Source organism: Lactuca virosa, chromosome 6 (assembly GCF_052849685.1).
Source record: "Lactuca virosa cultivar CGN04683 chromosome 6, Lactuca_virosa_CGN04683_v6, whole genome shotgun sequence".
Taxonomy (NCBI): domain Eukaryota; kingdom Viridiplantae; phylum Streptophyta; class Magnoliopsida; order Asterales; family Asteraceae; genus Lactuca; species Lactuca virosa.
This window is the reverse complement of record NC_136431.1, coordinates 71,803,815-71,829,204: the sequence shown is the minus strand read 5'-3', so window position 1 is coordinate 71,829,204 and position 25,390 is coordinate 71,803,815. Positions and strand designations below refer to the sequence as shown.

At 32.2% G+C, this 25,390-nt stretch overlaps 3 protein-coding genes across 4 annotated transcripts; 2 read left to right on the top strand and 1 right to left on the bottom strand.

Moving 5' to 3' along the window:
• Positions 1-5,385: 5,385 nt before the first annotated feature.
• LOC145120788 (uncharacterized) lies at positions 5,386-7,723 on the top strand. Of its 2 annotated transcripts, XM_079056583.1 has the most exons (6): positions 5,386-5,575; positions 5,693-6,090; positions 6,172-6,252; positions 6,414-6,714; positions 7,322-7,399; positions 7,574-7,723. In XM_079056583.1, exons 2-6 carry the CDS (start codon positions 5,837-5,839, stop codon positions 7,622-7,624), a joined length of 765 nt encoding a protein of 254 aa, XP_078912709.1. In that variant the 5' UTR covers positions 5,386-5,575; positions 5,693-5,836; the 3' UTR covers positions 7,625-7,723. The 2 variants fall into 2 exon arrangements, with proteins under 2 accessions (XP_078912709.1, XP_078912710.1); XM_079056584.1 differs by lacking the exon at positions 6,172-6,252 and having other exon boundaries at positions 5,389-5,575.
• A 4,661-nt stretch (positions 7,724-12,384) lies between these two features.
• Positions 12,385-13,512, top strand: LOC145121627 (uncharacterized). Its single transcript, XM_079057346.1, has 2 exons — positions 12,385-12,538; positions 12,626-13,512. Exons 1-2 carry the CDS (start codon positions 12,385-12,387, stop codon positions 13,510-13,512), a joined length of 1,041 nt encoding a protein of 346 aa, XP_078913472.1.
• A 5,269-nt stretch (positions 13,513-18,781) lies between these two features.
• On the bottom strand, positions 18,782-21,221 carry LOC145118649 (non-canonical heme oxygenase HOZ, chloroplastic-like). The gene is made up of 11 exons (XM_079054344.1): positions 20,907-21,221; positions 20,647-20,703; positions 20,433-20,519; positions 20,241-20,339; positions 20,059-20,154; positions 19,895-19,960; positions 19,725-19,815; positions 19,560-19,627; positions 19,351-19,467; positions 19,172-19,236; positions 18,782-19,087 (listed from the first exon to the last, which is right to left on the bottom strand). Exons 1-11 carry the CDS (start codon positions 21,150-21,152, stop codon positions 19,042-19,044), a joined length of 1,038 nt encoding a protein of 345 aa, XP_078910470.1. The 5' UTR covers positions 21,153-21,221; the 3' UTR covers positions 18,782-19,041.
• Positions 21,222-25,390: the final 4,169 nt, after the last annotated feature.

The window sequence follows — 25,390 nt, the reverse complement described above, 5'->3', positions numbered from 1 at the left end:
AAATCAGGTTTCGATCGTCACCTTCCCCACCCCACAAAAATTTCTCTTTAAGATTCTCAATAACCTTAGAAACAATACATAAGGATGATTGACATAAAATATATTTCTGGATATCCCAATAACGATTCAAGTAACATCGATTTACCACCAATAGACAGAGTGTTTACCTTCTAATTAAAAAACCTTTTCTAACATCAATCAATGAAAATTTTCCAACCTTGCACCTTAGACATATTAGACCCCATATGGATGCCCGAGGTACATAACCAAAAGTTTCTATAGTTTATACCATGTATTAGAGGCATACCCGACAACCTCTTCATGAGAAACCCCAACCGCATACAGGTTGGACTTATGAATATTAGTTTCAAATCAGAGGCTAAATAAAAGCAATTTAAAATACTGAGCATATTGGTAATATTTTGATGAGACCAATCACCCAACAATCACATATCATCAGTATAGAGAAACTTTGACACACTTGGATTTCCAGATCTAACCTTTCCCTAAAAAAATTTGTTGTGACATGTCTTCAATAGTTACATGCAATCCTTCCATGTATAGGATAAAAAGGAAATGTGCCAATAGGTCACCACACATCATTCCTTTTCAATTGAAAAATCCTTAGATACACTAGCATTAACAAGAATTGAATATCTAGTTAAATGAAGACAAGTTCAAATCCAAGAGATCCATTTGAGTCAAAGCACATGAATTGCATAATTTTTTTCCATAAAATACCAACTTAGAGAATCATAAGCTTTATTAAAGTCAATTTTCAACACCATAATCTTCTTCTTTTTCTTATTGTATCAATCTAAAATTTCATTTACCATTAAAGGGTCATCAAGAATCTGGTGCACTTTAACAAACATCGACTGCTCCAAACTAACTATTGTGTCAACCGCCTACACAAGCCGAATAGTTAATAATTTTGCGATTATCTTATATTGAACGTTGATAAGATTAATAGGCCAAAATTATTAACCACCAACGAACTAGAGACTGTTGGAATCAACGTGACAAAGAATACTCTAACGAAATACAAGTCGTATGAAAGAAGTCATTGAAAATCTAAGCATGCAAGAGATCTCAATACTTTTTCAGAAAAGAAAAGTTCAAATCCATCAGGGTCCGAGGGCTTTATGATGTCATAATCTTAAACAACATAATTGGTTTCTTAATACGTGGTTTCTCTTATTTAGTATAAGTTTGTCTTTACAAATTATCTTATTTTCATATAACTACAAGACCTTTTCATATTACTTTCATGCAATTGGAAGAAAAAGATACAAGTTGTCTTCCGTGTCGCACCATGTGGTGGATGGTGGGACACGATCAACATTAAGGCAACTCCAACCACACTATATAATAGCGTTTTCCATTGAATTTATTTTTCAATCCTATTACTAACATAATTATTTTTGTGTTATTCTACAATGATTCACTAAAATAATCATATACAATAATTATCATCCATTAAAATAATATTTTACATAGATGAACAATCTCCCAACAATTTTGGTGAATCACTCTAGCATAGTACAGATAACGCGGAAAATCAGTTCAAATCGGCCAAATAACAATTTTGGTGAATCAAGGCCGGCCTTACTATGATTTTAATTAAGCTAGGGCTTAGGTCCCCACTTCTAAAGAGGCCCCATTTAACCCAAGGATTTTATACGTGTGCTCCTAGTCCGCTACTCCTTTTGTGGTATGCTACCCACGCCACATTACAAAAATTATATTCATTAGCCAAAATTGGTTCATTGAAAGTATCGATTCTTGAATCTTGTTACAAGTGAGCGCCATCGCCTGTTCTTTTCCCTTTTCTTCTTTGAATCTCAATTCTTTAAATTTGAAAACCGATCCCTGAAAAATACCTTTTGTTCTTCACGTCTTCTTCTCTTCCTAGTTCCTTCTTTGTTCTCTGATTGAATATTGATTGTCAATCCTCTAAAACATACATTCCGATTCTCCATTATTGATTGTTCAAAAGACTCAAAACTTCAAGTCTTCAAGGCTGTCAAGAAGACAATTAGACAAGAAGCCAAAAACTGTATTACTGAAACAATATGTACAGGTTTCCACTTTCCAGTTTGGAGTAATTGTGTTTTCCATCATCTGATTATGTATTAGGGTTAAATAATAGTCTATTTTAGGGTTATTTTTTTTAAAAAAAAAAATTATCCATTGTCTAATTATGATTCTCCATTTTTGAGTAATTGAATTTTCCATTATCTGATTATCAGATTATGTATTGTCCTTATTCAGGTTTGGAACGAATTTGGTTGGAATTTGAGTTTTCCATTATCTTCTATTTTCAAGAATGTGAAGAACTAACCGTGTCAAGCAGAAAAAGAAGATAATTTTGTTGATTTGTAGTTGTCTACTTGTTTTGGTTCTTTTCCAAATGTATATGTTATGTTAATTATTGTTACATTGCCCGTACGAAAAGAATTTTTTCTAAATTAAACTTGTTAAAAAATTATTTAAGATTTACAGTGTCACAAGAAATATTAAATGTATTAGTTATTTTGTCAATTAAAACACATTTAGCAAAAGAAATTGATTATGAAAATTTTACTAACGAATTTGCATCTAAAAATGCTAGAAAAATTAACTTTATGTCCTAAATATTTTCAATATATATATATATATATATATATATATATATATATATATATATATATATAATAAAAAAAAAATTAACCGCAAATTATAAACTTTTTAGTTTATTATTGTTGGTCCCAAACCCGGATAAAAGATGAGAGTTTATAACATTAACTATAGTAAATGTCAAAGGACCCCAAATTTTTGATTCGCTTAGAGCCCCTAAACTGATTGAGCTGTCATTGTGGTGAGTTAAGGTGAGTTAAGCCAACTCGGACCAACTCGTTCAAATGATCAAAATTGACTTAAAAAGAGAAAAACTCAAGAATTTCAACATTGATATGTATATTTTATACTTTATCTAATATATCAATCCTAAAACTAAAGTAAATTACCGCATAAACGTATTGTATATGATTTCCTCTCTCTCATTCTCATATTCTAAATTTTCATGATTTTAATGTTTACTTTTTTGAACTAGTTTAACATTGGAACATACATTCTTTTTTATTGATATTTTACATACTTTGTTATAAATTTTGTTAAACTTATGATTTTTTTATATATATAATTAATTTCCTCAAAATTAATTTCTTTATAAAATACTATATTCGAGTACTCCCCGTATAAGGTGAATACTCGATGCTCCCTAGTAGACTGAATTAGTATCGAATAACAAGTTCTACAGTATTGCAAAATATAGAAAAAATATAATACTAATTGATCAAAACTCTATACAAGAAAACCCCATATATGAAGTGCATCAGTGATATGATATTCATCTAAATAAAAATAAAAAATACTTGAACCAAAATTAAACCAACCATGCAAAAATCAAGTAAAAAATAACGAAAACCAAACATGAAACACACTTGATGATTTTCGATTATTCATTTTTGAACTTGACTCAACCCAATCTTCTCCGATTTTGTTAATGATATGTGGGTTTTAAGTTTCTACTTATAACTATTACAAATCTTTTTGAATCACTAAACACTTGAATATGTTTTGATTTCGAACCTATTATTTTTTTTTTTATGGTTTTTTAGAATTAAATGACTTCCGATTATAAAAAAAAATGAACTTCTTAGGCTCCAAATTCACTCCTCCCATAGAAAATACGACCCTTAAGGTTTACAAACAAAATATTTTTGAACAAAAATATGGACACATTACTTAAATACTAAAGAAAATGTTGTTGAAAAACATACTTATTTGACCGTGCAGTAAAATACATTGTTGTTTTGTACTTCCATGTAACTACATTGAACAAGTTGCATGACCATGCATGTTGAGTTGGTTTTCTAAGTCACTTGTTTTTACTTAAAGTTTTTTTCTTCCCTTAGTCATCCAAACTTTTTATTCACTTCTCTTTGTCTAGTATCCTGAAGTCCAAGCTTCCGATCTCAACTCCTTGCATTCTGAAATCCTAAAGATCAATCCATAAAACCCAAAGTAAACTAAAACATAACATTATGTGTACAATTCCAAGATGTTTACAATGCATGATTATGTATATAAAATGATGATAAAAGGCATATAAAACATGGTAGACAACGCATAAAATGTACCTAACAAATAACAATTAAGAAACTTTTGCCGAATTGAAAAACTACCCATTATTGTTGAGGACCATTCAGACGAATTGTGTGAAATTACAACACAAAACATATTACTCGTTTAAAATCCAAAGTACACAACATTTTTGGTTCAAATCTCAATTTACACGACAATATAAAATACATGACATGTGTAACGATTACAATTGTATTTTTCAAACTTTCTACCTTTTCATTCTTGGTCTATTTTTCTCGAAGTAAATGAGAGGTTTTTGGTAGGCCATGAATCATGCTAAAAGCCTCAAATGCCCTTACAAAACACCAAAAAATACAGTTCCACTGAATTTGCACATAAGTCCCAAAAATAATAAAATGCATGTAATTGAAATGCAAAATACAATGCCATGACATGAAATAAAGATGCTAATAGCTGCAGAAAACATCTAACAACAAACATTAAAGACACCATGGTAAGATGACATGAGCGGTTGGTCGATTTTGCATTACATTTAGTAGCTTTTATTTAATCACAATAACTAATTTGTTTCATATGAATTCTAAATTATATCAAAGATTAGCTATAAATCGAGTTCACAAATAGATTTGAACTTGAACTTCAAATTTTAGAGGATCATTGCTTCAAATTGCTGACCTTAAGGAATAAATACATGCAATGAGAAAATATTTCATTTCATAATCAATATCAATCCATTTACAGACATAAAAATTAAAACATAAGTGATAAATTTGAAACCAAAACTATAAATATAACATAAAATTAAATTTGTTAGCATAAATTAAAAAACTTTAATTGATCAACATAAGTTAACAAACATTAAACTAAGTGACATACTTACAAAGAAAACAATAATATTTCCCCTCTCGTCTCATTTGTTGTTGTGTGAAGTGTGAGCGTTAGCTCATGACCCATAATCTATAACCCGATTTAGGCCCATCTCAAGGGTCTGTGTAGGCCCGACCCATAGCCTCTATGGGCTTGGAGTGTTGTTTGAGGGCTTCGCATTAGGTATTAGGTAATAGTGAAAAGTGAAGTGAGGAAAGCCCAGATAGAAAAAGAGGAAATATCTTATGGAGCCTTCAATTTTTAAGCCGAAGATGTGTTGATCATCGTCAACCGTTGATTCAAATCCAAGGGTCACCACACATCAGAACTTATCTCACGACAGAGTGCAAGATATATAAATTGCAAAGGAAGCCAAGGAAGAAGAAGATGAAACCCATTTCTTCTTCAGAAATCAAGTACCCGAAGGAGGCGATTTTGATTATCCCACAAAAATTCATATAATTCCTCATCTTCAAAATTCATCAAAAACTACGTGTTATTCCTTTTCTGTATGAGATAAAGTTGTTGAATTGTTGCTTTGGGTATCGTAAGCGTTTCTGTAAGTTTTTTTCTTATCTCAACCCCAAATCAAATGAGTTTCTAACAATCAGATCTTTGATAAGTGATATGTTCTTCGATTTAACCCGTTTTGACTGTTATTTCTGACGATTTGCAGATTTAGGTTCGCACGGAGCACAATTTCTCTACATTTTGGAAGAACAATCGAGCAGATCTTTGTTTTTTTTTATATATGAATCTGTAAAATCTAGAGCTCGTATTCCTGAGAATTTTGTATTTTAGAAAAAAATTCTTTTGATTGATGGAGAAAATAGATAAAAGAGGAGGATGTAAACAACAAGCAGAAACTACAACAGATTTGTTTTTAAGATGGGGTAATAAGAAGAGACTTAGATGTGTGAGAGTGAGAGAACCAGATGATACAGCCGACACATCGTTTGCCGTTTCCGGCCGCCGTAGGAATCGCCGGAAAATCAACTCTCATTTTGTTACTTTTAGTTCCGATAATGAGAATAGAGAACCATCTCTCCAACCTCCATCCACCCGTCTCACAAGGTAAAGCATCTTGCCGATTTATCTCCTACAACACATCTGAAAATCTTCAGCATACACTATAAAGTTTCTCAAAATTTGCAGAATATTCCTTATGGATTTGATGTCTGCATCTTCTAAAATCTACAACATCAGAAATTTTCAGAAAAATCACGGAGATCAGATGTGGATTTCTTATTTCTTACATCATCACGTTTAAAACAAGAACTATTCTCCCAGAATTTACTTTTCTGGAAATTTTGTTGGTGTTGAAACTAGGGATATGTAAAATTTCATTTATGTGTTTGTTAAATCGATTACGAACGTTGTGGTGTGTTGGGATACAGGACGGCTGAGGCATCGACGACTCTAAGATCGGAAAGCAACCGGAAATCGTCGTCCGATAAAGAGGATAAGTATACGACAAGAGGGTGTGCGGCGGCGGGGATGGTTGAGAAACCGAAGGTCTCCTCCCTAGACGGCGGCGGAGGAGTAGATGAAGGTTGTTGTAAAAGCAAACATGTATGGCCAAAACTGTATATAGCGTTAACAAGCAAGGAGAAAGAAGAAGATTTCATGGCGATGAAAGGTTGTAAGCTTCCTCATAGACCTAAGAAAAGGGCCAAAATCATCCAACGAACTTTACTTGTAAGTAACATTTCGACATAATCCGTCTTTCTTCTTTATTCACAGAACACATACTAATCTCACTTTCTCTCTGTGTGTGTGTTTTTTTTTAATAAATAAACTACGTACAACTTGTACTGCAACATGTACAAGTGATTATTGCGTTTTTTGTTGATTTTTTTTTTCTTGAAAAAGATTTTCCCCTCGATTATTTTCTTTTCATCTCCATATCTCTTAAAATATAATTATTTGCCTGTTATGCTTTTACCAAATTGTCCTTGTGAACTATAAAAATCTTTGGGCGTTTTCACAGTTTTACTAATTTGTCCTCACGAAACCTTGTAAATGGGCTTATTTTTTTCAAAAAAATATTATTTTAACATTTTTTTAAGTGTTTTTATTAATTTGTATTTATAAAAATCGGAACTTTTGTTGCAAGTGGTACAAGTTGCTATTGCATGATTGAGTGAAGTTTTGGCCATTTGTGGGAAAAGATTCTTTTTCTTTTTTAAATAAATGGCTTTATTTTATTTACACCAATATTTTGTTGACTTTTTTTTTTTGACAATATCGATCGTATTTTTTACTAATTTGCCCCTGCTATTATTGTAATTGTTGGATGGAGCAGTTGGTGAGTCCAGGGGCATGGTTGACCGATATGTGCCAAGAGAGATACGAGGTCAGAGAAAAGAAGAGTACGAAGAAGGTATGTCTACGAATATTCTTCTCTTCTTCAATGAATTTACATATTTTGTGTCATCGATTGTTTTATAAAACTAATGTTATAAATATAATACAAGAATGATTAAAAACGAAAACGAATGTCAAATTCTTTTTGATTTATTTATGTGTTTAATAGTGGCGTGTGAATTGAATGCAGAAACCAACGGGATTGAAGGCCATGGGAAGTGTGGAGAGTGATTCGGAATGATATGTATATTGATTATGTGGTTATTTTGGATGAATTTTTGTATATCTTTTGTTTTAATTTTATATCTCAAATGAAATTTATGATGTGTTTTTTTTTTTACTTTTATAATGTCTCAAATCTCCACGACAAGATGTGCTACTCATGTTGTTTTTTACTTGATTCAAGTATTCAACGTTTGATTTGATAGATGTTTTATTAATTAATTTGTCATCTAAAAAATATTCATTTTATTTGATAAGTAAAGTGAAAAGTATTTTAAGGGTTAAATTTTTAAAAAAAATAAATCGGTCAATTAGATTAGAATTGTAAAAGAGATGCAGCATTTTGTATGACATTTTTTTTAAGGGAAAACGGAATCAAATATCTAATAGTATGTAATAAAGTTTATTAACAAATAGAAAGTTATACCAAATAGTTAGAAAATATCATTGATCTTGGTTAAGGATGTTTAAAAAGAGAAAACCAAAGTTGAACAACCACCCAGCAATTGAGGTTTTGAGTTATTTGGGTTTTGGATAATTTGATTTTTTTAACCTCAGGAGAATTCAATTTAATTTTCGTTAAATATTCCTGATCCAGAAATTAAATTAATATTTTCATGTTTAATTTTTGTAGCGATGGAATTAAACTATGCAATCGTATCAAACTAATGTTACAATTGGAGAGCTTAAATAAAAGTTTAACATATCAAGTTTGAAATTTTACTTATATTAGTGACTTAGTATGTACACTGTACGGTTATATTAAAACATAAGTGCAAAAGAAACCATTATATATATATATATATATATATATATATATATATATATATATATATATATATATATATATATATATATATCCAAGCTAGTATTCACCAAGTAACCTTCAATCTTGTATTCAAATTACATGTCAAAATAATAATGTTATGCTTCGGAATACTAGTAAGTAAGGCTGGAGGGTGTGGTGCCACCGAAACCGCACTCCCTCCCCCGCCACATCAACGCCATGTCATTTTTTACCACACAAGTGTGGTTTCTTGCCACACCAAGGGAGTGGTGCCACACTTTTAAAAGGCAAAAAAGAAAAAATAAATAAATAAATAAATCAATTCATTTATTCCCCCAACGGTCACACCCACCAACAACCAATCACAAACCACGGTCTTCAAAGACCGCACTGCGGTCTTGGCCGCACCTAACCGCACCCTGGGGGCGGTGTTCCCTGGCCACGTGTCACCATCGCGGTTCCAAACCGCATCCCACTCCGTGAAGCCTAAGTAAATCCGAAGTTACACCTTTGAATAGAATTGGGTAATAGCAATTATCCAATTTCAAAATCAAAATCTCAAAATACTTTCAAAGCTATTTTGTACTTATAAGATATATGGCGATAAGTAGCTTTAATAATTATAAATCTAAAACCAAATAACTTGCATTGCACATGCTTTTAGATTCCTAACCCAAGTTCTCTATACTTAAGCCCCTTTCATTATAAACTCCCAATGGTCCGATGGATAATCAAGGTAGTAGCATCACATCCAAAACGTGCATATAGGTCCGACAATGAATACCAACATTTTAAAAACATGTGAACATTACACATGGATCCATAAAATGTGTTTGCATAGTCCATCTCTTAAGCATTTAAGATTAATTGTCCTATAAGGATGAAAACCGCCATGTGAACGGAATGGAAGCAATCAAGTCAACTCATCCTAAGTGATATATGTACATATAAGATGCTTAAACCACTTTCCAAGTAAAATTTGTTGTTCCCCTAACACTACCGATATACTTAATCCTTATACTCATCAAAAGCTCTTATTATTAAAAGGAAGGGAAGGGAAGAGAGGGGGGAAATAAAGTGTATAACCCTCAATAGTCTAGGGGGCTATAATGTAAATATGTATTTCGTATTGCAATCAAACGATTGCAACTCAATTATGTAATCGACTCTCTTGAGCCTATAAATAGGGCCTTTGCCCATATGAAATAAACAAGTTAAGTTTGAGTGTTTAAGACTTGAGTTGATCTCAAAGTTCTTCCTCTGTTGAAATAGTTGTTCTATTTCTGAATAGCAGAGCCCTATCCAAACATATTCATATAATCATTCATACAATCCATCATCAATCCATCCTGACGCATCATTCAGGTATAATCTTATCCTAATCTTTTTATTAATTCCGTTATGTCGTTAATTTTGGTATCAGAGCTAAGTTTCGTTCTTATCATTTTTATTATAAATATAAGTATTCATCCGTTCGTTCATAAAAAAAAAATTTCATCATACATCATTATAAATGTTATTACATTAATACATATCATTTATCATACTCATCTTTATTTGTCATGCATCATCATTATTATGAATATGAATGTTCAATCGCTATGATTAAAATTATCATAAAAATTAATAGTCATGATAAACTCTACTATCACTATCATTTTTAAAACTATAAATTTTTATCGTAACTTTGATCCAAAACACAACTAAATTATTGTTCTTATAGAATTATAATCATGAGTTTTTCAAGTCTAGATACAACTAAACAAGAATTAAATTTTTTTTCGTAAAACACTGAAACAATCTAAAAAATTTCTTTTAAACCTAAAAATAGACTCTAATATATCGATAATTAATTGCATTTCTAATATTGAAGCAATACATATAATAGATAATAGTATAAATTGGAAACAAGAACAAATAAAAAACCTTGAAGATAAAATAACAAAATTAATTTGTTAAATATGTTTCAAAAAATAGAAAAATCACTAATAATAACTACTCGACTAATAAAAAGAAACTAAAGATTTCATTTACAAAATACACACAATTTATTAATATGGAAACTTTACAAGGAAAAGTAGAAACATTAACTAAATTATTTGCAGCATTAGAAATTCCATCCGAAATTCAAGAAAATAATATAGAAATAGAAAATAATTCAGATAATAATGACGCATAAGTAATATATAATTTTTCATCCGATGATGAAAACCCATATTCAAATCCATATAAAAATTCACAAAATAATTTTGGATTAAAACGAAAACAATCATATGTTGAAGATGATTATCAAAGTCAATATATTTATGGACCACTTTCATTAGAAGAAAATTTTTTATATAGACAAGGAATGGTTAAAAATAAACAAAATAAATGGGAAAAAATACCTCCTCAATACATACCTAAATTATTTACATTTCCAACAAATTCAGATATTCTTTTTATTGATTGTGATCAAAATCCTGAAGCGAAAATTCAAGAATGGAGTAATAAAATGGGAGCACAAATTCAATTAACTGAAGAATTAAGAAATTTACACCCAACACATTTTCTTAATTATATCATTCATAAAACACAAGGTAACGCATATCGTTTTCTCTCATCTCTCGATGAAACCGAAACAATGATGATAGCTACTACTGATGCTATGGAAACATTTAAAAATGTATTCAGGAATTCATAGGAAAACAAATTGAAGATAAAGTATCACAAGAAGCTTTTCAATTAGAATCATTATGGCATTTAACTAATCTATGAATTTGTAATATGTGTTATCTAGATCCGTTTATATGCGAATATTCTGAACATTATTATAATTTAGATTCCACTAGAAAAAAGGTAGCATTAGATATGTTTTATCAAAAATTACCATCATTAGTAAGCCAAAGTGTAATAAAAGATTTTCAAGAAGCTTTACAACAAAATAAAATTGCAGACACTCTAGGAGCACGAATAAGCATATTAAAAGCATGGATGCAAAAGAAATGCTTAGAACAAAAAACAACACAAGACGCAAAAATTGATTTATGTTGTGACATCCTTTCTAATAAAGTTAATCAATATGGTTGTAAAGATAATAAAAGACAACAATATAAAAAGAAAATTTGGAAAAAACAAACCTATAAACCTAAATATAAAGAATATTATAAACAAGGAGAAAGAAAATATTTTCGAAATAGAAAACAATATAAACAAAAATATCAATCTAAAACAAATTATTGCCCATCAAATAAAAAAGATTGTAAATGTTGGATATGTTAAGAGGACGGACACAAAGCTTATGAATGCCCAAAAAAGACTAAAAAAGAAAAAGAAACAAACCTATTAAAATTTGCATATGATCTTGGATATGAACCGATAGAAGATTCAGATATAGATTTAGACATAGATATTTATGCATATACAACTGATTCTGATTCAGATGCATATACATGATCCTATGGAAAAAGTATTATTGGGATTAGAACTTGAGGGAAACCTCATATCTAACCCATCCAAAATATACATTGCTAAAGCATACATTGGTACGAAAATACCATCTGAAGTAAACAATGATAAAGTACACAGTGATATGAAAATATCACCAAAAGCATACAGTGATATGAATATATCACCAAAAGCATACATTGATATGAAAATTTTCATATCATCATTTAAAATAATAAAAGCAAACAAATATGAGCAATCATTTAGGTACCCAAAAGGCGCAAATATTCAGACAGTAGACATATTGACATGGAAGCAATCATGAAGCAAATATAACACCAGCTCAAACAGAAGCAGGAGCAAAAAGCATCATTAATTAGACAGCTTGAAGCAGTCAATCGTGAAGAAGAGCAACTACAGCAGACACTACAAATTCTATCATCTTATTCAGTATTTAAAGAAGAGGCAGCTAGCAGCTCAACAACAAAGCAACCAAAAGAAGACATTCAAGAATATCATCCGATGATAGTCAGTCACAAACAATACATAAAACAGAAAAACAACCTATGACACCAAACCAAGAAGAATATCCACCACTTCAAGCCGATCATAAAAACATAAAGAAATGGTATGTGATTTTCAATGGAGAAAACAAAGGAATATATGACGATTGGGGAATTGCCAGCTCATATATTCTTGGAAAAAATGACATTCACAAAAGTTACAAAACAAAAAATGAAGCAGAAGCCGCATACAACGAAGCATACAAAGCAGTCATAAAAGATAATGTCGAATGTTCAAAAACAGTTCTCCTTACACCACAAAAACCCATATCCGGCTTTACCCCACAAAAACCTGTATCCATCCCAAAGTCTCTTAACCAATTAAACGCAAAAATTGCCCTTGAAGCCATTCCATCAACCAAAGAAAAAGAAGCCATGAAAAAACCAACTACTCAAAAATTTGCTAAACTATGGGATAGTCTCATTCAATACACCGAAGTCCATTCTCTGATGGGCTTTTATCCAGTAGCCAGGCGTCCAGGCCCCAAAGCAGTTTTTCTAGCTGATTTATCAGATCCTATGACTTTATGGGATTATTTTATCCATGGATTTATTGACACCCTTTATTTAGAAGGCGCCAATCTCCACTGCATCAGTGAATTTCCATCCGCTGTACAAACCATAATCAGAAACTATAAAACACGATTTGCGAAACAAGAACGAGGATTATTTATCAAGATGCACTCAAGCTATCCAATTTTTGATGAAGATTCTCAATTACTTATTCCAAGCATCACTTTTGCAAATATGGGAATAAGCAACGGCTCGAAACCAACAAAAGATGATCTACCTCATGAAACACCAACACAAGATCATCTAATTTTTGCACTAGCCGGTGTCTATCTAGCATCATCTCGCATAGGCAACGAAAAATATCAAAAATCAAGAGCCAGAGTGAATTATGCCAGTAAAACTTTTGTTATCTATTCTCTAACAGACAGTGAAATCACTCCAGAAGCATTAAAAGCAATTGAAACTTTCGAACAACCGTTCGAAAAACTTTCTCATCATCTAGCTGAATTACCCGATGATCTCAAGAAACAACTTTGTAAACACATCATGCATGCACTACGACATAATTGTAGTCACTGTAAAGAAAATATCGAAGAAACACCTTTCATGGAAGACTAACGTCAGCCATGACCAAAGCACACATTATTCAGAAATATCTGTCCTTTCGGTAGCGGGAGGAATGACGCAAGCAATGACGTAAAAAGCCATTAGTGAAGACACTTGTCCTTTCAATGTGGAAGGGATTATATTAATATTGTGTCGATAGAATTATTTGTATTTGTCGTTGTATAATTATTGTTTGTATGTGTCATAAAGTTAGTGTCGGTTAGAAATGAAATAAAGTGTATAACCCTCAATAGTCTAGGGGGCTATAATGTAAATATGTATGTCGTATTGCAATCAAACGATTGCAACTCAATTATGTAATCGGCTCTCTTGAGCCTATAAATAGGGCCTTTGCCCATATGAAATAAACAAGTTAAGTTTGAGTGTTTAAGACTTGAGTTGATCTCAAAGTTCTTCCTCTGTTGAAATAGTTCTATTTCTGAATAGCAGAGCCCTATCCAAACATATTCATATAATCATTCATACAATCCATCATCAATCCATCCCGACGCATCATTCAGGTATAATCATATCCTAATCTTTTTATTAATTCCGTTATGTCGTTAATTTTGGTATCAGAGCTAAGTTTCGTTCTTATCATTTTTATTATAAATATAAGTATTCATCCGTTCGTTCATAAAAAAAAATTTTCATCATACATCATTATAAATGTTATTACATTAATACATATCATTTACCATACTCATCTTTATTTGTCATGCATCATCATTATTATGAATATGAATGTTCATCGCTATGATTAAAATCATCATAAAAATTAATAGTCATGTTAAACTCTACTATCACTATCATTTTTAAAACTATAAATTTTTATCGTAACTTTGATCCAAAACACAACTAAATTATTGTTCTTATAAAATTATAATCATGAGTTTTTCAAGTCTAGATACAAATAAACAAGAATTAAAATTTTTTCGTAAATCATTGAAACAATCTAAAAAATTTCTTTTAAACCTAAAAATAGACTCTAATATATCGATAATTAATTGCATTTCTAATATTGAAGTTCAAGCATCATGATGGAGTAATTAGAGAATTTTCAAATGTGTGGTATGTTCCTAAATTAAAAAAGAATCTGATTTCATTAGGAGCATTGGAATCTGGAGGTTACAACTATTCATCTTCAAATGGTATTATGAAGGTAAAGAAAGGTGCTTTGGTTGAGATGAAGGCGGTTAGAGAGCATAACATGTATGTATTGCAAGGAAAAAACTATTGTGGGTGCTGCAACAGTGGTCTCAGAATCTACTAATTGTGATAAAAATGTTGATTATGATACTTCAAAGCTGTGGCATTTAAGGCTCGGTCATGCTGGAGAAAGTGCTCTACAAGGATTAGCAAAGAAAGGGTTGTTAAAAGGTGTAAAATCCGGTAAAGTAGACTTTTGTGAGCAATGTGTTTTAGGTAAGCAAAAAAGAGTAAAGTTTGGTACATCAACACACCAAACCAAGGGCATCATTGACTATATTCACTCAGATATATGGGGTCCAACAAAAACAGCTTCCAAGGGTGGTAAACATTACTTTGTAAGCTTCATTGATGATTTTTCTAGAAAGTCTTGGGTGTATACAATGAAACATAAAGATGAAGTCTTAGATATTTTTTTGAATTGGAAGAATATGATTGAAAATCAAACCAGAAGAAAAATTAAAGTTTTAAGAACCGACAATGGTGGTGAGTATACTTCTGATCCATTCAATGAAGTATGCAAAAAGGAAGGAATAGTAAGACACTTTACTGTACCAAGAAATCCACAGCAAACCGGTGTTGCTGAACGACTCAATAGAACTCTTCTTGAAAAAGTAAGGTGTATGCTATTACAAGCTGATTTAGACAAGTCTTTTTGGGCGGAAGCAGTCCTTTATGCAAGCCACTTGGTCAATAGTTTACCATCTGCAGCAATAAATGGAAAGACACCAATTGAAGTTTGGACCGGGAAACATGCTGCTGATTATGAAAATTTGCGTATTTTTGGCTGTGATGCTTATTTCCATGTGACTGAATCTAAACTAGATGCTAGAGCTAAAAAGGCTATATTTGTTGGTTTCAGTACAGGTGTGAAAGGATACAGATTGTGGTGTCCAGAATTAAAAAAATTGGTTCTTAGTAAAGATGTGACATTTAATGAGATGAACTTACTGGAAGTGAAGAATCATGATACTGATGTAGAAAATGATGTTAGAGCTGTGCAGCAGGTGGAGTTTGAAAAGCAAAATATAAGTTTTCCACATCAAGAAAATTCAAATCCACAACAAGTAACTCAAGTCAGAGTTGAAGAGTACCTAAATGATAATGAAGGTGTTGTTTTTGGTGAAGAAGGTGAAGATGTGGAAACAGATGATGAAGAAAATGTTGAACCCTCATATTCGATTGCAAAAGGGAGAGAAAGAAGAAGTATCCGGAAACCTGCTAGGTACACAGATTGTGTTGCATTCGCATTTCCTGTTGTTAATTCAGAAATTCCTTCAAATTTTCATGAAGCAAGTGAAAGTCATGAAAATAAAGAATGGAAACATGCTATGAATGAAGAAATGGATTCACTTATAAAGAACAAAACATGGAACCTTGTTAGTATACCTGAATGAAAGCGAGCTATAGGTTGCAAATGGGTATTTGCAAAGAAAGAAGTCCCAAATGAAAACAAAATAAGATACAAAGCAAGGCTCGTTGCGAAGGGTTATGATCAAAAAGAAGGTGTTGACTACAATGAGATTTTTTCACCGGTTGTGAAGCAATATTCTATTCGTGTTATGTTAGCTTTAGTTGCACAATTTGACCTTGAATTGGTGCAATTAGATGTCAAAACAACATTTTTACACGACGATTTATATGAAGAAATCTATATGTTTCAACCTGATGGGTACAAGGTTAAAGGAAAAGAAAAAATGGTGTGCAATCTGCAGAAGTCGTTTTATGGTCTGAAGCAATCACCACGCCAGTGGTATTTAAAATTTGATGGTTTCATGAAAGGTGTTGGATATTTGAGAAGTGAGTATGATCACTGTGTTTACTTCAAAAAGTTGCGGAATGGAAGTTTCATCTACTTATTACTCTATGTAGATGATATGTTGATTGCATCAAAAAATATGGGGGAAATTGAGAAACTGAAAGCACAAATGAAGAATCATTTTGAGATGAAGGATCTTGGTGAGGCCAAAAAGATTCTTGGAATGGAAATAACTAGGAATAAAGAGAAAGGCCTTGTATTTCTAACTCAAAAACAATATTTGGAAAAGTTATTGATGCGGTTTGATGTTCACGCATCAACAAAGTCTGTAAGTACTCCTCTTGCTGCTCATTTTAAACTTAGTGCAAAATCTTGTCCTAAATCTGAAGAAGAAAGGAAAGAAATGGTTGACATTCCATTTGCAAGCCTTGTTGGTGGATTGATGTATCTTATGGTCTGTTCTCGTCCGGATATTGCACAAGCCATTGGAGTTGTGAGTCGATATATGCATAATCCTGGTAAAGATCATTGGACAGCAGCAAGATGGATTTTGAGGTACTTACATGGAACAAGAGATGTTGGTTTATGTTTTCAAAAACAAGATTATGGAAAGAAAAAATTTGTTGCTGGATATGTTGATTCTAATTTTGCTGGTGATTTAGATAAGTGTAGATCTACTGCAGGTTATTTGTTTACTATGGCACAAGGTCCAATTAGTTGGAGATCTACTTTACAAGCAACTATCGCCTTATCTACCACAGAGGCGGAATATATGGCTGTTACAGAGGCAATTAAAGAAGCCTTGTGGTTACAAGGATTGATTGCAGAATTGGGTATTGTTCAAAATCAGGTGGAGCTTCATTGTGATAGCCAAAGTGCAACCAATTTGGCTAAACATCAGGTGTATCATTCTAGAACTAAACACATAAATGTAAAATTTCATTTTGTGAGACAAGTTTTAGAAAGAAAGAAAATTGCTTTGAAGAAGATTCCAACCGAAGAAAACCCAGCTGATATGTTGACTAAAGTTGTTGGTTTAGCCAAGTTTGAACACTGCAAAGACTTGGCTAATATTGTATCAGTTTGATTTCATTTGGAGCAGCAGAGAATTTTTTTTTGTGAAGTTTGTGGAGGTATTTGGTGTTGGTAGAAATCTCGCCAAGGTGGAGATTGTTATAAATATGGCTCAATTTCTAGTGATGCATATTTATTAGCAATATTAATTTATGTTAATAAATTGGGTGCATTAAGTAATTGCAAGGCAGTTACATATTGAGGGTTAAAGATACGTGTGATAGAGATCAAAATGTGTGTGTAGAAAATTGAGTATGTGTGTGTTTTGAGTGAACTTTTGTAACCTCCACAGTTAGATAATAAATGGTGTCCCTGTTGCTTTGTGGATGTAGGCTTATCAAAAGTTGAACCACGTAAATCATTGTTTTTTTACTGTTTCTCACTTGCTGTGATTTTGATATTGTTGTGTTTCTCTGTTTTGGGTTAATTTTAGAGTGTTAGGAAACTTGATCATTTAACATAAACCACTTTCCAAGTAAAATTTGTTGTTCCCCTAACACTACCGATATACTTAATCCTTATACTCATCAAAAGCTCTTATTATTAAAGGGAAGGGAAGGGAAGGGGGGGGGGGAAGCACTTTGATGGTTTTTTTTGTGGAAAATGATACATGAGAATATTCAGATGTCAACGTATTTGTACAACTATAAGAGAAAATTGAGTGAAACATTTGAACTCGAAAGTTGAAACTACAAAAATAACGGAAACATATTATATCATACATAAATGATAAAACCATGATTGTTAAGATCTAGAATTTGATTTTGATCACACAAACAAAAAATGTTCCCAATTACACTTGGACCGATGTTTAAGCAAGATCTCTACGCAGATCTTTTACTAGGATTATAAGATTTTACCTTGATCCAATCCTAACTCTATAGTCCCTTTGTGATATTGTTCCTTTAGTCGTAAATGCTCACAATGATCTAGTTTCTTTTTATGCTTAAAATGTTTCATTCCTAATTGTCTCAATTTGCATCTACAACAATATGGTTACTAGTTAAGAAATTAAATTTGATACCACCATCAACACCTTAATCAACATTGAGTTAAAATAAGTACCATGCATACAAATCATGTTTGCAAATATGGAGACTAATTCATTTTGGAAGGATTGGATCATGATCTTGCAAAACAATCATAGGTAGGATCTTGATTTTGGCAAACATGCATAAAACACAAAAAAAGTAAAACATATAATAATGAAGGCAATAAATCTGTTTTCTTGTAAAGGAGTTGAAATTTTCAATACACCATTTTATTAAATAAGTTAAAATTCTCTCTCTAACTTGAAAACAAGAATTACAAGCCAAAAGTACCTCTTGGTTGAAATAACTTAAAATAAATTCACATCAAGAGTTTCTTGTTTTCACCAAAACAGAATCTTTTGATCCATATTTCTATAACCTAAACAATTATTGTCTTCTTTACCATTTTTACATCATTCATCTTGCATCAAACAAGAATCCACAAGCCTTTCAGTTACTATGATTCGTTCACTGAGCAGCTTGAAGCATTTCAACTATGAGTGTCTTCACATCCCTACAAAAGTTTAAAAAAAAAAAACATAAAACATAAATGAATTCGACTCAAACAAATAATTTAAAAAGATATTTTGAGACTCACTTTCTATTTTCAGCACGCCTAGGGAATGGAATCCTAAGCTTAAAGTTTCTCCCTTGATACCCAGCCTATATATATAGATATAAGAACATTGCTACTATAAGTAAAATAATAAAAGCACATTGATATTATGGTTAAAACTTAAAAAAAAAAAAAAAAGAGCATCAATAATTGAACATCACCTTTACATTGAAACCAAGGCTATCAAGATCCAACATGTATGCAAAGTCCACTGGAACTGATAATGAGTGCTGAACCATGAGTTTTGTATCATCTGAATGGTCTTTATTCATGTGAGACTGCAAATGTCACATTATATATTGATTAATGAAAAAGATAATAATATTAATAATAATAATAAAGAAAAAAAGAAATCTTGAAATGAACAAACCGTGACAGGTTTAGAGAACTTATAGATTGGATCCACTTTTGCTGCCTTAAACTCCTCATTTGTGAATTCTGATATTAATGGTTGCATAATACATCATAATCGATTAGTAAATTAAAATAAAAGTTTAAAATTTTGTAAGTAAATTAAAAATAAAAATAAACAAACCTCCTGATCCTAACAAAGCTGTAGCAACACCAGAAACAAATCGCACGACTTTCGGTTCAATTCGCAAGAATTGGAAGTCGCCAAAGTCAACCTTGACCATAACCAAGTCAATTTGTCAACAAAAAAAGTCAAATGAGGAAATTAATGTATTAAGTTATGAAAAGTTTTACCCAAAATGCATCAGGGTGTCTTTCTAAGTATGCAGTGCGCATAGCATCTCTTTCCTCATTAGGAACCTTTAAATTTGTATAAGATATATGAAATTATGAATGTTAATAATGAATTTAGTAAAAGAAATTACAAGAATTTTGAGAAAGTGGGGGCTTAGGCTTACAGAAACAGTATCACCATGTATGGTTATAACTAAATCTGTTCTATCTTCTGGATCTTTAGCCACAAGCAATGAGCATTTAGGGTTAGCTATGAGATCCTGCAAAAAGCAGCTAACATCAATCATGTGAAGGGGGAATATTCATTGTATTTGTATGAGTTTAAATTTGAGTCATGTTTGAAAACCTTGGTATGAACTGCTAAACTGCTGACTGCTAATATGGGGAATCCATTGGCATCACATGCAAAATCAACCATTGATCCTGATGGATAGCCTTCATGCTTCTGCAAAATCAATCATTGATCCATACATGTATGTAAAACAGGATGTTCTACAAAAGATCATATCCAAAAAATTTGGAATTATAATGGCAGGACCTGGGAAAAGGTGGAAAGGACTCCACGCATGCTGTAATGAAGGAGAGTCTTGACCTCTTCAATGGGAGGAAGTCTAGCAGCTTTTTCCTTCAATGGCAAATGAAACGCATATCAAATAAACAAACACACAGTTGTATTTTACTATTTTTTGAAACAATGAATAGAAACAGAAGAGACATATACACGAAATTGTTTCATAGGAGATTAGGAGTACCTGATGAGCTTTAATGAGTTGAAAGACGTCAGCAGTAGAATCACCAGATGAAGCACTCTGACAATCAAACAGCAATGACAATCATAGTTAGGAAAATTGGTCGTAAATCTCACTCATTCCATTTATACACTACATCGAAACTTCCAATGTGATACAATTTTTTCATATGGAGGATGCAAAAAATTATTATCAAGTCAACCAGTAAAATGAACAAGAATAGAAATAAGATGAAGCTAATCAAGATGTATTTGAATCGAAACCTGCGAAGGAGCTTGAGTGGATGAAGCCATGGCGGAGATAGGATGAAGATGGCGGCGATTAGTGGAGGTTGCGGAGAAGAGGGAGGGAGATTTGGAGTGAGGAAAAAGTTGTTGCGTGATTCCGAAGCTGCTACTAATTCGGCCATTTTTGTTGATCAATAATCGATTAGAATCAAAAGTATGAATGAGTGAAGTTGTTGAGTTGATTGAGCATCGAAGAGTGGAAGGTGCCACCAGAATCTTCATCTTCCCCAATTCTCTCCCTCACACACTTCCCGTTCCTTTTTTTTTTCTTTATCAATAATATCTTCTTAAAATAATAAAATTGAAGGAAATCTTTAAACGTTTAATCACACAAAAATCTTATTAAGTTATTTTTGCGTTTTTATATTTAGATAAGCTTATGAAAATTCATAATCGTTTTTTAATTTATAGCTTATATCTTTACCGCATTAAAAAGAAATAAAATGGATAAATACTCAATTCTCCCCCTTCCCCTGTACTTGACTGCTTCTCCCTCACCAAAGCATACTTCGTTTCCCGGGACGGGCGGCTCCCTCGGTTCGCGCCAATCCCTTCACTCCAGTAATCCATAAGCTCGACGTTAGGAGAGTCAAGGGGGAACGTCATACCTACATTGAAGAATCGATGTTCGCTGACAACCAGAGAGACTTCATTTCTGGGGAAGAACATTGAGTCTTCCGAATAGCTCCAACAGACAGGCATGGTTCTGTAGTCAAAGCAACGTCGTCACTTCCCCTTTCTCTCTTTCTACAGCCTCGTGGACGGACGAAAGAAGGTAAGTTACAGAAAAGCACAGAGTCGCTTGTCATCGACATCTGAGCCACAGAGAGCCCTTCCGCCGAACGGGACTCATTTCTCTTCTTGGATGAAGACTATCGGGAGTTGGAACATGATGAACTATCACCAGACGCAAGGAATGACGTCATAGCTCCTGCAAAAGTACTGACATTAAGAAGAAGGTGAAGAAACCTAATAGGAGCGGAGCTTAGAGCCTTGACTTTCTATATTAGTCAAGCGCACTCACTCTAACGGCGTACCTTTTGCATGATGGGTCAGCGAGACGTGGGAAGGGGCTTTCGGCCCGTGGACCCAGGCACCGATGCCTAGGCGGAATCCGGCTAGGGTGGAGACGACGAAAAGAGGAAAGACTTAAATAAATAATCTGGTCTGACCCGTCCCAGCAACGAACACCTTCTTACTGCAAGGCTTTGCCCTGCCCTTCCATAGGGTTGCTTTCTAGACAGACGAGTATGCTCTTTCTCTGCCTTCTTCAGTGGCGAAGTTGAAGCGTTCAACGGTTCTTAAAGATGTCTAACTTTCGGTTTTTGATATATTACCGATATTACACCAATATAAATTATTTTTATCCAAATATTATGTTTAGTTTTTACAGTTCTAATATCGGTAATAAGCTAAAAAAAAAAGAAAAATTAAATAAGCTTAACCAAACATCCTTTTAATTTTATATGTTATAGTTGAGTCATATATAATATTTTTTGTCCTAAAAAACATTATCATATATTTTTTTGTAATAAAAAACAATATCATATATTTTTCCCTTTCCACACGTCACAATATAAAATTATGTGCATACAATTGTCACCTTTAAATTGATACATGGTGTGTCTTTTTATTAGACTATCTGAAATACGTATTATAGATGCTGCCCACTTGGCAACAACTATTATCTTTGATCCTGGTGATTAGTGGTCGGTAGTTATCGTGATCATTTGTAAGGTTGAACATGATACGATACCAATTTATTTTTACTCGGACCGTGTACCGTACCAACAATAGTTGATACAAATTTTTTGTTTATCAATACTATACCAACTATAGTTGGTATAAATTTTTTGATTGCTAATACCGTATAAATATACTTGGTACCAACTAGTTTGATTACCAACAAGTTTGATCGATACAAATTGGTAATGGTATATCACAAACTTTTTCCTAATTTTCAGTTGTAATGATTAAAGACCAACAATGACGTGATATAATAATATAATTTAGTAAAGCAACTATTTTAGATACTAAAAAAATTATTAAGTAACTTAAAAATTATTAAGTAACTTTGAAGTAACTTTTCAGTTTTTTAATTTAATATGGTAATAACTATTGACTACGTCTAATGATTAATATCATACTTTTAAAATTATAAATAGTAAACACATTTAACAGTAGAAAAATACAATTATATATATATATATATATATATATATATATATATATATATATATGTATGTGTGTGTGTGTGTGTGTGTGTGAATTGATTGATACGGTAATACTGTTGTATTAAAATTTAATATCATTACTGTACCAAGTTTATTGAATTGGAATGGTACTACCAACCAAACATGTTGACGATCAAACATATTGGTAAACAATTTTCTTGGTTCGGTTGGTAACATATTGGTTGGTTCTCCATGATACGTTTATAACAACCCTATGGTGGGGAGGATGAACCATAACATCCAATTAGTTTATTTCTCTCTATATCTCTCTCTCTAACTCTCTCTACATTTTAAATAGTTACAAAAAAATATTTGTTTATTTAAATAATAAAAAATAAGAAATATATAATGATGTGGAGCGGTGGGTATAAAAACTTTTAGTGGTTGTGTGTGGTGATGATGTGACATTGATGTACCACCCACCACACTTATAATTAATTATGAGTATCCCTGATGACATGAATAAAGGAAAAGAGACGAGAATGTAATCCCTCGTTGGGAATAATTAGGTTCTTTACAAATACTTTAAAGTAAAATTTAGAACACAACTTAAATAATAAGATTTAAAATTTATTCCTAAAGATTGGATCAAACAGATCAACTTAATTACCAAAATAACTCACGGGATATTAGGCTGCAAGGAGTGGTGTTGCCATTGTCGAGCGCCACCTCCTCCCAAACCCTCATCCACATCAGTCAAAGCTTGCCAAGAGGAGAGAGAATCGGTAAGGTTCTATCGAGTTCCACATAGAACCTCGACATGCCAAGGTGAGGGGTCGATGTTCCCCTCCTTGTCGAGCTCCATGTTACCCTCCACCTCACCCTTGTCGTGTCATTCTTCCCACTTCATGCAGCCTTAGAGTTTATTATATAATATGACATGGTTCCTTTTGTAGGATTTAGTGTACAAAAAATGAGAAAGTTACACTATTATTTATGAACCTATAAGATTATATAAAAAAACATTTAAAACTAGACAAAATTAAATAAATGGTCTTTGTGGTTTACAAAAAGTCATAAACGTGGCCCATGTTAATTTTTTTGACACAAATGGTCATTGTGGTTTGCAAAACTTGCCTGTAATGTTCTTTTACTAACGTCGTCCATTTTCAGCCGTTAGACCACATCATGTGCGTAACATGCGAGGGTAGTTTGATATTTTCATGTATAAGAGAGAATGATCCTTCTAGTTTGCAAAACTTGCATATAATATCCTTTTTATGCATGTCGTCCATTTTTAGCCATTAGGGCATATCATGTGCCTAGCATGCGAGGGTAATTTGGTCTTTTCATGTATAACAGGGACTGAGTTTGTGACTTTTGATAAACCATATGGAGTATTTTTTGTAGTTTGTCTCAAAATAAAGAAAGGCAAAAAATGAAGGGATAAAGATTTGAACTTGAAACCTCCTCGTCTTCTCCCTCATCAGCAACGTCCTAAACAATTAGGCTAGAGTCAAATTCGGTTTAAATTTCCAAAATCTAACTAACATTATGTAAAATCATAAATACATAAATAAAAAAATTAAAAACATATTTTTTTTAGTTTATTTTACGTATATTTGTCATTTTGTTTTAAATCAACTAAAGACATCTCGAAAACCTTTGTAATTTTGTTATACAAAATAAATTAGATAAAACTATTATTTACCTTTTAAAATAAATAAGTGTTAGTTAGTTATTTGTTATTGATTGATCAAACAAATAAATAATACATTCTTTTTTATTAAATTAATATAACTTAGTTATTTGATAAAATCAATTATATGCATATTAAAAATCAATATTGGTGGATATTTTACCGTAGTTGGCATCCTTCACTTTCTAAATCTATATTTTCTACTCTTCTAGATTTTAAAATATTTCGTAAATGATGTTTTTCCTTGATTATTTTTTAAAATGTCTTTTTGATCTCTTCCAATTTGACTTTATAAAGTATTATTTTTATCCCCTCCATATTGTAAACTTTCCTGTTTATTCCCGTAATAATCATAATCCATGATTTGTTAATATCGGGTTAGCCGTGTGGCCTATCGTTTGGATCTTCCAGCAGAGCTCAGTCAGATCCACAGTACCTTTTATGTCTCCCAGTTGCGGAAGTGTTTGGTGGATGATGCCGCAGTTGTGCCGTTAGAGGATATCCAGGTGGATGACAGCATGAACTACATTCAGAGGCCTGTGGCGATTCTGGATCGCAAGACGAAAACATTGAGGAACAAGGTTGTT

Coding starts and splice junctions, on each gene's coding strand:
- LOC145120788 (XM_079056583.1), top strand. CDS start 5,837: ATGGAGAAAATAGATAAAAGAGGAGGATGTAAACAACAAGCAGAAACT. Junction 6,091..6,171: donor CCATCCACCCGTCTCACAAG/GTAAAGCATCTT, acceptor CAAAATTTGCAG/AATATTCCTTATGGATTTGA. Junction 6,253..6,413: donor AAAAATCACGGAGATCAGAT/GTGGATTTCTTA, acceptor GTTGGGATACAG/GACGGCTGAGGCATCGACGA.
- LOC145121627 (XM_079057346.1), top strand. CDS start 12,385: ATGACACCAAACCAAGAAGAATATCCACCACTTCAAGCCGATCATAAA. Junction 12,539..12,625: donor AAAAAATGACATTCACAAAA/GTTACAAAACAA, acceptor GTTCAAAAACAG/TTCTCCTTACACCACAAAAA.
- LOC145118649 (XM_079054344.1), bottom strand. CDS start 21,152: ATGAAGATTCTGGTGGCACCTTCCACTCTTCGATGCTCAATCAACTCA. Junction 20,704..20,906: donor CCACTCAAGCTCCTTCGCAG/GTTTCGATTCAA, acceptor TTTGATTGTCAG/AGTGCTTCATCTGGTGATTC. Junction 19,237..19,350: donor GCCTTGGTTTCAATGTAAAG/GTGATGTTCAAT, acceptor CTATATATATAG/GCTGGGTATCAAGGGAGAAA.